The sequence below is a fragment of the Macrotis lagotis genome, chromosome 2 (assembly GCF_037893015.1).
Source record: "Macrotis lagotis isolate mMagLag1 chromosome 2, bilby.v1.9.chrom.fasta, whole genome shotgun sequence".
Taxonomy (NCBI): Eukaryota; Metazoa; Chordata; class Mammalia; order Peramelemorphia; family Peramelidae; genus Macrotis; species Macrotis lagotis.
In genome coordinates, this window is record NC_133659.1 from 34,718,021 (window position 1) to 34,732,349 (window position 14,329).

At 49.2% G+C, this 14,329-nt stretch overlaps 1 protein-coding gene across 1 annotated transcript; it reads right to left on the reverse strand.

The window, feature by feature from the left end:
* Positions 1-288: 288 nt before the first annotated feature.
* Positions 289-13,959, reverse strand: AIRE (autoimmune regulator). Its single transcript, XM_074220860.1, has 14 exons — positions 13,810-13,959; positions 13,212-13,386; positions 12,873-13,025; positions 12,593-12,664; positions 10,094-10,207; positions 9,718-9,851; positions 9,191-9,268; positions 7,490-7,605; positions 6,349-6,439; positions 5,939-6,124; positions 3,374-3,498; positions 2,565-2,661; positions 1,468-1,536; positions 289-488 (listed from the first exon to the last, which is right to left on the reverse strand). The coding sequence occupies exons 1-14, from the start codon at positions 13,957-13,959 to the stop codon at positions 408-410; spliced, it is 1,641 nt and encodes a 546-aa protein (XP_074076961.1). The 3' UTR covers positions 289-407.
* Positions 13,960-14,329: the final 370 nt, after the last annotated feature.

Sequence of the window (14,329 nt, forward strand, 5' to 3'; positions counted from 1 at the left end):
GGTCATGTGTAGAAGTCACATATCAGAGGTAGACCTTGAAGCTTCCCCAGTCAAATCTAGTCCCTCTTGCCCTCTAATGTGAATTTTTATTCTTTTATTTTATTTACTTCATTGACTTTTATCCAGGATATGGTGGAGTCTCCCTCCTTGACCCTCCGACTTTGTCTCTTCCATCTCTTCCCCTTTCCCCTCCCCCTATATCCCTTCTCACAAAGCACAGGAATAATCATCTTGAGGATTATTTTGTCCAGTGACCATCATCTGGTGATCCACTGGCCATGACTACTGCATTCAGGGAGTGCTCAAGAAATCTCTAGGTTGCTGAGCATGGTGGGAAAGAGTCCAGGGCTTTTCAAGATGTCCATTGCTGTCCTCCTTGGCTGTCTGGACTCCATTTTTAGAGGCTGTTAAGAGAAAAAGTTCTGGGCCTCCGAGAGGGGACGTGACATATTCTGAAATGCCCACTGTAGGATTCCATCGAAGGAGTTCTGGAAAACAGAGATGCTCTCAGGAGGTTCAGGGTACCATGACATTATAAGAAAAGGTGGTGAGGCCACCTGCCTGCTTAACAGATAAGTCATCAATAATTCCTCAGCCTGGGGGGGGCGGGTTTGAAGCCTTATCTAAACCTCTATTGGAGAAGCAACAGGAGCTTAGTGCATAGGGGACAGCACTTGGACTCAGGGACAGAACCTGGGGACAAATTCTGCCTCAGATGCTTGACTGTGAGACTCAGAAACTTACTGAAGCTTACTGAATCATGTTCAACCTCAGTTTTTTTCCCCTTGTAAAATGAGAGGGATGGACTCCTCTAAGGTCCTTTACAGTTCTAGAGTCTTCATAGACACCAACTTAAGGTCTTCTCTCTCTCTCTTCACCCATTTACCCTAAACCATCCTACCTAAAAAAATTACTAACTTGGACCAAAAACTTGACTAGATGTAGGGATTGTCCAGGTATTCTCTGAACTTCCAGGTTTTAGGAGGACCTTGCAGTTCCCATAAGAATTTTCCATTTCTCAACACAAGACTAGATGACTAGAACTACAAAGACCCTTTAAGACCACCATCCCCCACCACGTCATTGCTACAAAGACTGAAGTTCAAAGATCACATGATTCAGAGTTGGAAGGGAACCTAGAAGTCATCAGGACCAAGGAGAGGTAGGAAGGCTGAATGATGGCCCAGGTAGGTAGCTGGCTGAAGACCTAGATTCATAGAGGACTATTTAAGAGATCAGGTTCGGCTGTGGGGAACATTTCTAGTGGAATACCCCAGGGATCTGTACTGAGTCCTGGACTATTTAACTTGTTCAATTATGACTTCAAGAAAGCATTAGAAGGGATCCATCTCCAGGCTAACATGGTGGGGGTAGTTGGAATTTAGAGCAAACTCAAAGGGCTAGAACAATGAGTCAAATAAGGTAGAATTGCCTAGAAGCTCATGAAAGAGTCTCTAAGTTGGTTACCTCTCCCAGAAGTGAGTCCAGTTCATCTTTATTCAGAATGGTCTCATTCCGAGGAGGCTCTCCGCTCATCTGGGTTGGAGAGAAGTGAAACGGCACCCAAGTTGCAAGCGGTAGAGAGTATAGTGGAGTACAGTGGACTCTACAGGGTATAGGTGAGGCTGCAGCAAGGTATTTTTCTGGAACACCAGGCCCAGCGAGCAGCCTGCCCCAGAGCCACTTGGCCTGAAGACTGCTAGCTTGTGGTCCTGAGGAGTCAGAGACTCCTGTCCAGGAGGGGCAGAAGGCTGCCGTTTCTAACCCTCCTTCCTTTGCCACCTTGGAACTAGCCCTACAGGTCCAAAAAAGGGCTTGGTCATAAGCTCCCTTTGAGTCTGGGGAGCCCAGGAGTCAGGGAGCCTGCAAGGCTAGAAGCATGAATATAGGGTTAAGTGAGTTAAGAGCACAAGGTGGTGAGCGGATGGAGTGCCTTCCCTGGGATCAGGAAAATTCATCTTCCTGAGTTCAAATGTGACCTCAGACACTTACTAGTTGTGTCACCCTGGGCAAATCACTTAACCCTGTTTGTCTCAGTTTCCTCATCTGAAAAAATGAACTGGAGAAGGGAAATGGTAAACCAAAGTAGTATCTTTGCCAAGAAAACTCCCAATGGGGTCATGAATAGTCAGATACAACTGAAAAAGGGCCGAACAACAACAATCATAAAGTTGTTAGTTCATTAAGACATTAATTCATGTCTTCTGAGATGACATGAATTACAGAAAGAGGTTTGGACCCGCTTCATTTAAGATCCGTTCTTGAACCCCCCCACAACTTCCCTTCATTTGCAGTGGACGGTGACCCATGAAGCCATGCCCAAGGCGGCACCTGAAGCTCCCTCTCTCAGGAGGGCCTCTGGGGAGCACACAGAGCCGATATCGTAACATTGCCCCTGTCTGCACAAAAAAGGTTTTCCTAGACCTTGCAGGGTGAGAATCACTGCGGAGGCTTAGGAATCCTCCTCTGAGGTGAAAGCCTGCCAGAAGGTGGACGCAAAACTTTAGGGCTTAGGAAATCCCAGTAAATCAATGAACTTGGTCAAGGCTGAGGGCCCCACTGACCTTCACTGACTCTAGGGCTGAGATGCTAGAGCTCAGGGTATCCACTCCAGGAGGGAGGGCAGGGTCTTGTGAACATAGTTTGCATTTGACGATCCCCCTGGATTGGGAAGAAAGGACAGAGAAGGTAGAGATGCTTCCAGGCCCAAAGCTAGGTACCTGTGTGGTTGGGTGAGCAAAGGAGAGCAGAGGCTCTGGTTTCTCCCACATTAATGTTTCCATTCATGAGGAAGGGCTCAGTTTACCAGGCTCAAGTTAACTAAGTTTGAGTTTATCCTGGGTAAGCCTCCCAAGAGATGGCCCTGGGATGACCTAGATCATCTGTTTTTGAAAAACATTTTTATTCATTTCATTAAATATTTTCCAATTACATTAGAACTTTTTTTTCAATGTTCATTTTTTTTAAATTGTAATTTCCAAATTCTCTCCTCCCTTGTGTCCCTTCTGCACATCTTGAGAAGGGCAGCAGTTCTTACGTCTTTTTAAGCTCTCACAGTTCCCTCTATTTGACTTGGTGGAAGCCCAGTGCCCCTCTTCCCCACCTAACCTGTTCTTCCCTCTGGACTGTAAATTTTAAGGTTACCCCTTAATCTCTTCCATCCTAACCAATATTCTCATGGTAGTTCACAGGAAGGTGTGAAGACCAAAGGAATACATCTCTAAAGGCAAAATGTCAACATCCTTTTAGTAGGCTGGGAGGTGTTCTTAAGAGGTCCATTTTCCTAGAAATCAGAGATCTTAGGGGCTCCAAGGATGTCCTTCCCTGGTCCCCAGGGGACCAAGCAGCCTGGCTTCACTCAGACCCTACTCACCCCATCCTGCTGGAGTTGGCTGGGAAATGACAGTGCCAGTGGAAGGCCCTGGAGCACTGGGTACAGTGAAGCACGTTCTCACTTCCTTGGCAGACCCCACACCTCTCCTCAGCTGAGAGCTTCTGCTACAGAGAGATCCCATTCCCAAGAGGGTAGTGGAGGTATGTGAGCCAGGCCGCCCAACATGCCCCCTCCTCCCATCTTGTCCCCAACTGCCAATGTTCTCCTTCCTGTGATGGCTCCTCTGAGGAGAGAGCCTGCCAGAAATAGGGATGGTTGTATCTCTGAGACCATAGCAGGTCCCCATCTGGGAAGCTCTGATGGTATAACTTCACAATACCCGATGATAATGTGTTTAAGGAACTGCCTCCTTTCTTATGTGGACATTGTTTTTTTACTAAAAGAGGACACCAAAGGATATTTAGGTGAAAGACAAAGAAAAACAGCCTGAGATTATGCTGAGAGAAGGTGAATTTGCAGCAGCCTCTCCCATCCATATTTGTAGAGCTCCTTAGAAGAAAAGGTTCTTGTGGATGGATGGGAGACATAGTATCTGCTATTCTATCTGGAAGAAACTCGGGGATAAGCTGTTCCTCCCAGGTTAAGCTCTAAGGTCAAGCCTCTCTCTCCCCTGAAACAGAAGGCTATTACCCAGAAACCAGGCTCTCAGCTTACTACACTTTGCATCTGTTTCTCTGCTTAGTTGAAACTCCTAGGAGGTTGAGAAGTGAGATGTAGCTTTGTGGGTACCCCTCTGGAGAACCACTTTCAAGCTTCCAGTATGAGGGCAAGTTGGGGCAAATGAGCCAATCTAAGCCATGGAAGAGAAGACTGGAGAGAGTTGGGGTGGGGGTGATGGGGAGCCAAGGCAGGGCCATGTCCCTTATACATACTACAAATCAAATCATGGATAGCTCCTCATCTTGAACCCTAACTTCAGTTTTAGTCAAAGAGCCTCCCAGGTCCTGGAGCCAGCTCCAGGAAGAGTGGTCATCTGATCTTGGCTTATAGACCTGCACTGCGGGGCAACTCATCACCTCTTAAGGCACGTTGGGCCACTGGGCATCTGAGGAGAGGGGCAACTCTCATGGGTAACCAGTTCTCTCAATCAAGCCATCAGTGGCCTTTTATTTTATATTGTTTTGGGGGTTTTAGGGTTATTTTGGCAAGGCAATGGGGTTAAGTGACTTGCCCAGGTCACACAGCTAGGTAATTAAGTGTCTGAGGTCAGATTTGAACTCAGGTCCTCCTGACACCAGGGCTGGTGCTCTCTCCACTGTGCCACCTAGCTGCCTCTTATCAGTGGCCTTTTATTGCTGGGGGAAGGGACAGCTCTCATGGGTACCAGTTCTTCCTTCATTCAAGCCATCATTGGCCTTTTACTTCTTCTACCCAAGGCTCCTCGAAGGGTCAAACGGAACTGCCTTAATCCCTCATCTATCCATCCATCCATGTTCATCTGTCCATCCATCCATGTGGCAGTTCTTCAGACCCTTGAGTTGAGTCTCCTGAGATTCCATTCTCCCACACCTCTACCCCTCCAGCCCCCAGCCTGTCTTCTTTTCTTCTTTCTTCTCCAACTAACCCTACTTTGTCATAATTGTAGGACTGTCTCCAATGCAGTTGCCTTCCTCTGGAGGCTTTCCAGCTGATCAATCTTTTCCTTAAACTCAGAGCTGTTGACATGGTCTAACCAAGGCAAAAGACAGCTCTCCCCTCCCTCATCCTGGACACCATGCCTCTCTATACAACCTCAGCTTGAATTTGCTTTTGTGACTACAGTATTACTACATTTCATAGCAGATCTGAAGTCTCCAGAAACCTGGAATCTTATTCAGATGAACTGCTGTCCAATCCTGCCTCCCCTCGTATTGTGAAACTGGTTTTTGAACCCAAGTCTAAGAGTTTAGATTTATCTCTTTTACGTCTCTGGAGATACAAAGACAGAAGGAAAACCATAGACTCTGGCCCACTACTTTTCTGGATTCCAACTGTATTATCAATCAGTCAATCAATACTTGTCATCCATCATTTTAGTGCTGACCCACAACTGGGTGGTATTTGAAAGGCCATCTTAAGTGGGCTCTGTAAGCTGCTTAACTCTAGGAGGCAAAACCTGAAGCCATGGGGACATTTCCTAGCTAGGAGAGCTGCCCCATAATAGAAAAAGTTGCCTCAGGAGGCAGTGGATGCCCCTTTATTGTGGGCCTCTGAGCAGATCCCCTAGTGGAGAATCTAGTGAAGGATCTTCTGGGACAGGCAGGGGTTGAACAAGCTGGCCACTGCTGGCCATGCTAGCCCTGAGGGCCTATGGTCTAAGAGGCCTGGACTGCTAACCTCCAAGGGATGGTTCTTTATAAATGGTGTTTGCTTTGATCATTAGTAACCAGCACCTGACCCCAATGCCTAAAACAAAGGTTTGGATCAAATGCAAAGAAGGAGAAAAGGATAAAAAGGCCTAGAATCCTGAGGGTAGGTGCAACCTGGGTCCAAGCCCAGAGAGTTAGGGCAGCCCTAGGAAAGGGCTGGAAATCCTCAGCCCTACCCTTGCAGCATCTCACTCACCTGCTCTCTCTCAGGCCCTGAGTTCTGCAAGGGCTGGCAGGTAGCCAGAGGAAGTGTTGGCATCAGAGAGGGAGAAGAAGCAGGGGGGAGAGGCTGTTTGAAGGTGAAAGTAGCCCCCAGACCTGGGGTGGGCTCCTGGATGGGGTTCCTCTCCTGGGCTCTAGCTGGCCTCAGCCCAAGGAGAACCTGCTTGGAAAGAAAAGGAATGTCTTGTTTGAATATTAAATAACCACTTTTGGACAATATCAGTAGAAGAGAAAACCAGTCCTCAAGCTGACTGACTACCCACTCCACCAACTTTTGGGTTCTGTCTCTTCTGGGACAGATACTAAGGACCATGGACAAGGTAACTTGGAGAAAAGAGAACTGGCACCCCCACAGATTTGAGGGGCCTCAGTTCAGTGGCATACCGGAGTCTCTGTGTGGAGGTCTCTTTCCTTTCCATGATGTCCATCCTGGTGCATCTTCCCAACTAGGCAGCAGCCACACCGCCACATCCCACTGGAACAGAGTTTCCCAGCGGGAAGAGAAGTATGAAGAGGGGAGGAAAGGGGAGAACTCATTCACCAGTGCTTTCCAATACTCATTCCCCCTAAACCATTTATTTTAGGAAGTCTAGAAATGACATTTTTGCTCACAAGAATTATAGAGTCTCAGGGTGGGCAGAGGCTCCAGAGGTATCTAATCCAATCCTTACCTGAAAGAAATCTCTTTAACACATCCAACAAATGGTTGACCAGCTTCTGCTTGAGGCATAGGGAGGGAAAGTTCACCTTCCAAGTAGCCCCTTCCATTTATGGACTCTTAAGAAGTGATTTCTAACATCCAGACTTAATCTGTCTCTCCCTGCCTTGTTTTCCCCACATCCCCTACCTCCATCTTCACCTCTACCTTCTTGCTCCTGATTCTATCCTTTGGGGCCAAGGATAGCAAGCCTTCACCTTCTTCCCCAAGATAACTTCAGACACTTGATGACCATTGTCACATTTCCCAATGTGCCATGGACTCAGGATCCTTCACTATCCTGGCTGCCCTTCTCCGACTGTGGTGCCCAGAGGACTGACCACAGGGCTCCAAATGGGCTCTGATGAGAATCAAGGCCAGTCAAATACTTTCCCCCAGTCCGAGATTCTATTCTGCTCCTATTGCTGTTGAAGAGCTCACTAGCTTTTTCCATTGTCATATTACAGAGTTGGTGTCGACTGGGCTTGAGATCTATTTACTCTTCCTTTTCTACCCTCAACTCTCCCTTGATCCTCTGAGAAATATGGACTGCTGTCCAGCTAAACCTCTGACCTTCTGGTTGGAAGGTGGATTATAGGATGATGATAACTCACCCCCATTTTCCATGCCGAGTATGGATGGTTCTATGACTAACTGGGCGAATCATAGCCCACCCCCCTTCATTTCCATGAGGAAATATATGAAGGGATTCCTAAGGTTCTTCCAACTGTGAAGCCCACTGAGCAAGGGGCACTTGGTTGGATTGACCAGATAAGCAGAGCCAAGAGGCTGTGGGCCTCCTCGGCCCTGGCTCCCTCAGGTTCTTACCTGGGGATCTCTGTCAATGGTGGCTCCAGGCAGGCTAGGTGGAAGGCCCGGGGACAACCATCACAGCAGATCAGTTCCCCACCATCTCTACACACAGCACACTCATCATCATTCTTCTAAAGTTGGGGAACCAAAATGCCAGTCTTATTGCTAGCTCCAGTACTTTTGCTCCTTAATCCTAGGTCTGAACCAGAGACCACCCCGATCTGATGGGCCCATTGGAACATGGCAAGCAGCAGTTGCAGGGCTGCCCAGATTGGCTCATATGCTCCTCCCCCAACTCAATGAACCATGTCCCTTTTTTTCAGCCTTGTCTCCTCTCTTCTGGGTGCCTGTGCCCATCAACTTACCTTGGCAACCAATTCTTCTCAAAATCTGGTTTCTCAGGGACTTCCCAAAGCAGATCATGCTAACATGATTATGTTAATAACTCTTCTCCCCTCTGCACTCACATAGATCATAGAAGGAACCTCAGAGGTTGTTCTCTGCTATTGCATCCTTCAAAAAGGGGGCTGCTAGGTGGCACAGTGGATAGAGCACCCTCCCTGGAGTCAGGAGGACCTGAGTTCAAATCTGCCTCAAACACTTAATAATTACCTAGCTGTGTGACCTTGGGCAAGTCACTTAACCCCATTGCCTTACCAAAAACAAAAAACAAAAAGGGGGTCACCCAGCTTCCATTTGGAGGAACCTTCTGACTACTCTGAGACTGTTCTCATTGTTAGAAGGTTTTCTCTGTAGCTTTCCCTTCTCCATCTCCCCCTGCCCCCCAGGCCTCTAGCTCTGCCCTGGGGAGAATATAGCCAAGTAATATTTCATATACTTGATAATGATCATTCATCCACATTAAAGGGAGAGTCTCCTGGATGTTAGGTATGACAGAGATATAAGTCTTTATCTTTATGGAAATGGGGCCCTATGGGGACAGGCTAGGGGGTCATTGTGACCCCATTCATCCTGAATTAGCTGAGTTCTCAGTGTCTTCTTTGGAGCAGGTTGTCACAAGTTCTAAGTATGGAGGCTGTCCGCAATTCCCCTTTCCTAGAAAACTGTGTCCGCAGGCCATCCCCTTGCGGGTCACTAGAAGCAGAGGGGACTGCTGGTGGGACAGAGTCATAGCCCACTCATCCATAAGCTGGGGTTCACAAATCACACGGCTCCCCATTACCTCTACTGGCCACTGTGCTTGCTGTTTTTATGAAGGAGCCATTTGTGCCGGGGGAACCACAGCTGTCCCCTGGACCAGCCTAGAACCTCCCACTGTTGTCTGCCTCTGGCAAAGACAGGACTGTGGAACATTAGTTTTAATGGGAACTGAGGGGCCTGATAGATTAGGGGGAACCTGGATCAAGAAAGGAAAAGGGTCTGGTCCAAGGTCACACAGGTAAGGGGAGGCAGGGGTGACTGGAAGCCAGGTACCAGAGCAATGATGTTAGTGCTAATGGTCTGCCCAGATATGGCCTTTCTCCACACACACTCTTTTTTGCTGGGCTGACTGGCACTGGTGTCAAGACAGGGTCCAGCTGGCCCCAGAGCCAGCAGGCCTGGGCCCAGAACTGAGCACTTGGTGCTCACTGACCTTGGGAGAGTTCCCCTCTTTCCTTTCTCCATGGCCATGAACTTTGAAGGTGGGTGGAGCAGGGGAGGGGTGGAGGAGGAGGAGGGCAGAGAAGGGGAGGGGCGAGGAAGGAGCCTCTGTACCTGATGGAGGTGCAGTTCCGGAGCTTGGACTGGAGTGGTGGGCACACTCTGTTGGTTCAATGACAGCTCCACTCTGCCCTGGGGGTGGAAAACAAGAAGCCCTCCCCCATCAGAAGGTGGGCTCTGCCCCCAAACCTGCCCTCTGCAATGGGCAAAGCTCCCTCATTCTAGCAGTTCACTGAAGAAAAGTGCTGGGCTTCCCAGGTTCAGATGGGATTGAGGCCAGAAGAGGTTTGGAGGGCACCTCAGAGGCAGCTCTTCTGGCCCCAGAGCCAGTCCAAAGATGAGGAGTAGCCAAGGGAGCCCTGAGAATGGGGAGTCCTGGGTTTCCAAGGAGACCCCCATAATGCCTCTAGCTCTGGCAGACTTGAACAAGGAGGGTCTCTGGGTTGAAGTCACCCAAGCACTGCCCCAAGGTGCCCTCTTGGACCGGGCAGGTGAGAGGAAGTCTTCACTACCTACTTTGGGGGATAGGACATCGTATCTTCCGGCAGGGGTGGCTAATCCTTCCTCCCTGCAGGCCTTACATTTTGGGGTGCTTGGGTAGCTTTGGTTCGAGTTGGTGGCTTCGGGCTTCTTGTTTTGTTCTTTCCGCTGGATTCTTCAAACTTGCCTGGTGTATAAAATTCTCCACCAACTTGGATACATTTCTTGGAGCCTCCTGGAGGGGTGGGTTGGGATCAGGGGAGGGCTGGACTGGGGGAAGCCATGGAATTCCCCTTTCCCCCCACCAACTCTGCAGTTGCTCTAGGGTTATCTTGGCAATGTGTCGGATGCAACATGACTAGAGCGCGCCCCCACCCCCCACCCCCATAGGCCTTCCTTCTTTGGCTACAGGGACAAGATGGCCCAAGGTCCTGCCCTTCCTCCTTCAGTTGCTCTTCAGGACCTAACTTCATCTACCTGACTCAAACACTTGTTTGATAAGGACACCTTCCACTGCCCCACAAGTGCCTGGGAGCTCACTGGACGCCACAGCCACAGCCCTTTGGACCGATGCAGACACACTCCGAATTCCTATGGACCAAAGACAAGAAGAGACCTCTCAGTCCACTCATACACCAAAGCACACACCTGTTCTGAACACCTTCCATGTACAACCTCCCCCCAGAGCCATCATACTCCCATTCTCCATCCTCACTGCAACCCCCATCTCTCATTTCTTTCCTAGGCTATAATTCTTTTTGATATATTTTTTTAGGCTTTTGCAAGGCAATGGGGTTAGGTGGCTTGCCCAAGGTCACATGGCTAGGTAATTATTAAGTGTCTGAGGCTGGATTTGAACTCAGGTCCTCCGGACTCCAGGGCCGGTGCTCTATCCACTGCACCATCTAGCTCACCCCCCAGGCTATAATTCTTGCACTAGCTTAACTCTCCTGTGTCCCCCATCTTGACCCCCGATGAACCAGTTCACCTCTCCACTATCCTCTTCTCTCAAGTATATTATCTTATCATATTTCTGATCTTGGTCTGCCAAGCTCCAGTCTTGGATCACTCCCATCCTTTGATGCCTGCAATCCAATTTATGGACTACTAAATGAGGCTAGAGAAAATCCCAGAGCCGTTCACAACAATTTTTATTTTATAAAATCTTACCTGGGCTCTCACTGTAGCTCGACAGTTATTTCATACTTGAATTGATTCACTTTCCCACTCACCACCAGAGCTTTTCTAAACCTTTTCTTTCCCTGTACTCCCTTCCTTCACCCTACCAGGTAAAAACTCACCTCGTACTTTACCAAAAAAAAAAAATTGAAATCATTCTCCCCTCCTCTTCCTCCTCTCACAACCTCATTGTATCATCTCCAAGGTCACACAGAGAGTAGAAGTCAAGTGACTGGGACTGGATTTGAATTCCCATCCTCCTGAATCCAAGGTCAGTGTTCTATCCACCGTGCCACCTAACTGCCCTTTATCAAAGGTATAAGTCACTTTACCCTGATTGCCTCACATCCAGGGCCACCTCTAGCCCTCCTGATCTGGCCACTAGCTCTGGAGGAGAAAGTGAGGCTGGTGACTTAGCACAGCCCCCCTCACTCAAATCCACTTCATGTGCTTGTCTTGGCATCACCTCCCTGATGCCATGTTCTCTTAGAAAATGAAGGACACGGGCAATTAGGTGGTACAGTGGATACAGCACCAGCCCTGGAGTCAGGAAGACCCAAGCTCAAATTTGACCTTAGACACTTAATAATTACCTAGCTGTGTGTGACCTTGGGCAAGTCACTTAACCCCACTGCCTTGTAAAAACCAACCCCCCTGCAAAAAATTCCCCAAACCGTCATCCTTTGTCTCCTTTCTCTTTTTCTCTCAGGCACCTACAAGTTGACTCTTCCTACCTTTTTTCCTTTTACTTCTCCACTCTTGGGAAAGCTTTCCTCTAAGTTATCCTCTCTCTCTCTCTCTCTCTCTCTCTCTCTCTCTCTCTCTCTCTCTCTCTTTCTCTCATTATTAGATTCTATTTATGCCTAATGAATGCTTGTTGAGTCATAGGCTGACTAATGGACATTTCAGATCGGAAACCCTGGGGACAATATTCCTTTCCATTTTCCCTTAGTCATTTTTCAGTCATGTCTGACTCTTTGCGACCCATTTGGGGTTTTCTTGGCAGAGGTACTGAAATAGTTTGAAATTTCCTTCTCTAGCTCATTTTACAGATGAGGAAACTGAGGCAAACAAAATTAAGTGACTTGTCCAGCTTCATACAACTATTGGGTGTCTGAGGCTGGATTTGAACTCAGAACTTCTGGACTCCAGACTGGCACACTATTCACTGTGTCACCAAAGCCCATTCATATTACAAGGATGGAAAGGGAGGAAGGACGTCAGTCAGATTGCCCAGGATAGACCCAGGTCTGCTCTCCTCAGTCTCCAAACTTGTCCGTTATGCTCATGTCTACACAGGCAAGTGAGTTTTCACTGAAACCAGTGCTCAAGTCAATGACTAGCAAAAAGGTGAATGTAGAAAAAGCAAAAGATTCTCCTGACCATCACCTGTGATGTCCTCTCATAGAGTGTGAATTAGCTGCCCGCTCTTCCCCAGCTCCCCCATGTCCTTCCTCCCCATCCTCATACATATCTTCTGAGCCTGGAAGCTGATGCTTATTAGCTGTTTGACTGCAACTATTGCTAAGTCTCTCTGAACCTCAGTGTCTTCTGTGAAATGGGCACAGTGAGGACCAAAGGGTGTGTTGGTGATTTGGGGTAAGGGTCCTGAGACACAGCTGTGCTGCCTGCTCCCCCCCTCCACCATGTTTCTGAAGCAGGCCTTTGGGAGAGGGCACCGACCTCTGAAGGAGGATTCTCACATCCAGGATGACTCTGACCTGGCCATGGCAGATGGGGAGTGAGAGGGTTCCATAGGAGCTCCTTGCGGGGATGCTTCGAAGAGGTTTCACTCACCATTTCCCAATGGGAAGCGTGGGGGCTCTGGGTTCTCTGACTTCTTGGGAGGCTTCACCTTCTGGGGGGGTCCTGCATGATAATAAGAGTAAATATACTCCTAGGCAGAGACTGGGCCTGATGGATCAAAGGTGGGGGGCAGGGGGAACTGAGCATGGTATAGCCCCCAAGGCAGATTAGGGATGGATTCTGGGGAAGCCAAGGCTCATGGCCAGGACAGCAGGGCCACACAGGGCCATGGGACCACCAGATACACTGAAGATGGCTTTCTGTCACCCACCTGGACTGGAAGCACATTTCAGGGACTGGGAGGCAGGCTGAGGGGCCTCCTTTTCTTCAAGGCCCTTCCTCTTCCCTTGGAGTCTGTGGTTGCTTGAGACCTTCAGGCTGGCTGGGGGTCTCCTCCCCTTGGAGCCTCGGCTGAGATCCACATCTGTAAGCCAGGAAGGCATCCGAGTGAGCTGGGAGCTGTGGGAAGCCCCCCGAGGGGTGTCAGGGTCCCATACTTTGATTTCCTCTAGCCCTCACATGTAGAGGAGGAAGGGGAGTTCCAAAGACGAGGGGTATCTGGGGTTCAAGGAGGAGCCAACTCTCCCAGGCCCCAGATCCCCGGCCTCACCTTTGGGGAAGCTGCTGCGGATGGCTTGGAGCCTCCCATATCGCTCTAGGTTGTAGTCCTTAAATAGAACAGTCCAGAAGCCACGGATGGATGCTGAGTCTCTCCCCAGGAGCCAGCTGAGCAGCGTATGGAGGGCCTTGTGGCAGCCGTCCCTCTCTCTCAGACTCTGAGTCTCCTAAGAGGAAGCATGGCTGGCATGGGAAGGGCTGAGCATTTTCTCCCAATTTTTCCCTGATCTTGCAACCAATTGAGACAGAAAAGACTTTGGAAGCTTTCGAGCCTAGGCCCTTAATCCTTAATTGAGAACTGGGGAAACTGGGAGCCAAAGAGGAAGGAAGCCTAGCCAAGGGAAAGTGGAAGACTGGAGCTGGTTCCCTCATCTCCTGATGGGGAGAGCCTGGCACCCAACCTGAGCCTCTGAGGCTTTGGGTGGGTGGTGGCAGCATCAGGACCATGGTCGACACCCATACCCACTTTTGACAGCTGAGGATGGGAGAGGTGAGGAGCAAGTTTCTTCCCTCCAGCTTCAGAGTACAAAGAGGTGTGAGGGACCTGTAGCCCCCAAGACCTCAAGTCTTAAAAGTCTCCCTTCCCCTACCTTGAATTTGTCCTCTGTGATGACATCATGATCGGCCAGGCCATGGAGCAGTGGGAAAGTGTCATCCACTGCCATGGAGATCTCAGTGCGGTAGAGTTTTAAGAGCTGGCGGACATCTGTCTCCCCTGAGGGTCTCTCTGAGCTGGACATCCTGAGAGAGGCAGCACCAGCTAGGATGGGGGGGAGGGGAGGGGAGGGGAGGAGAGGTGAAATGAGGGGAGGGGAGGGGAGGGAAGGAGAGACACAGACACAGACACAGACGGAAACAAAGAGACAGACAGAGGGGGCAGCTAGTGGATAGAGAACCAGCCCTGGAGTCAGGAGCACCTGAGTTCAAATCCAGACTCAGATACTTAATTACCTAGCTGTGTGACCTTTGGCAAGTCACTTAACCCCATTGCCTTAAATTAAGAAAATTTTAAAAGAGAAACAAAGATTGGGACAGAGGTAGAAATATAGACAGAGACTGAGAAAGAGAGAGAGACAGACAGACAGAAATACAGGGACAGCAAGAAATACA

Excerpts from the sequence above, each read along its gene's own strand:
- AIRE (XM_074220860.1), bottom strand. The coding sequence starts at position 13,959 with ATGTCCAGCTCAGAGAGACCCTCAGGGGAGACAGATGTCCGCCAGCTC. Across the intron at positions 12,665-12,872 it reads GAAATGTGCTTCCAGTCCAG|GACCCCCCCAGAAGGTGAAG; the intron begins GTGGGTGACAGA and ends ATTATCATGCAG. Across the intron at positions 489-1,467 it reads TGGACTCACTTCTGGGAGAG|AACTCCTTCGATGGAATCCT; the intron begins GTAACCAACTTA and ends TCTGTTTTCCAG.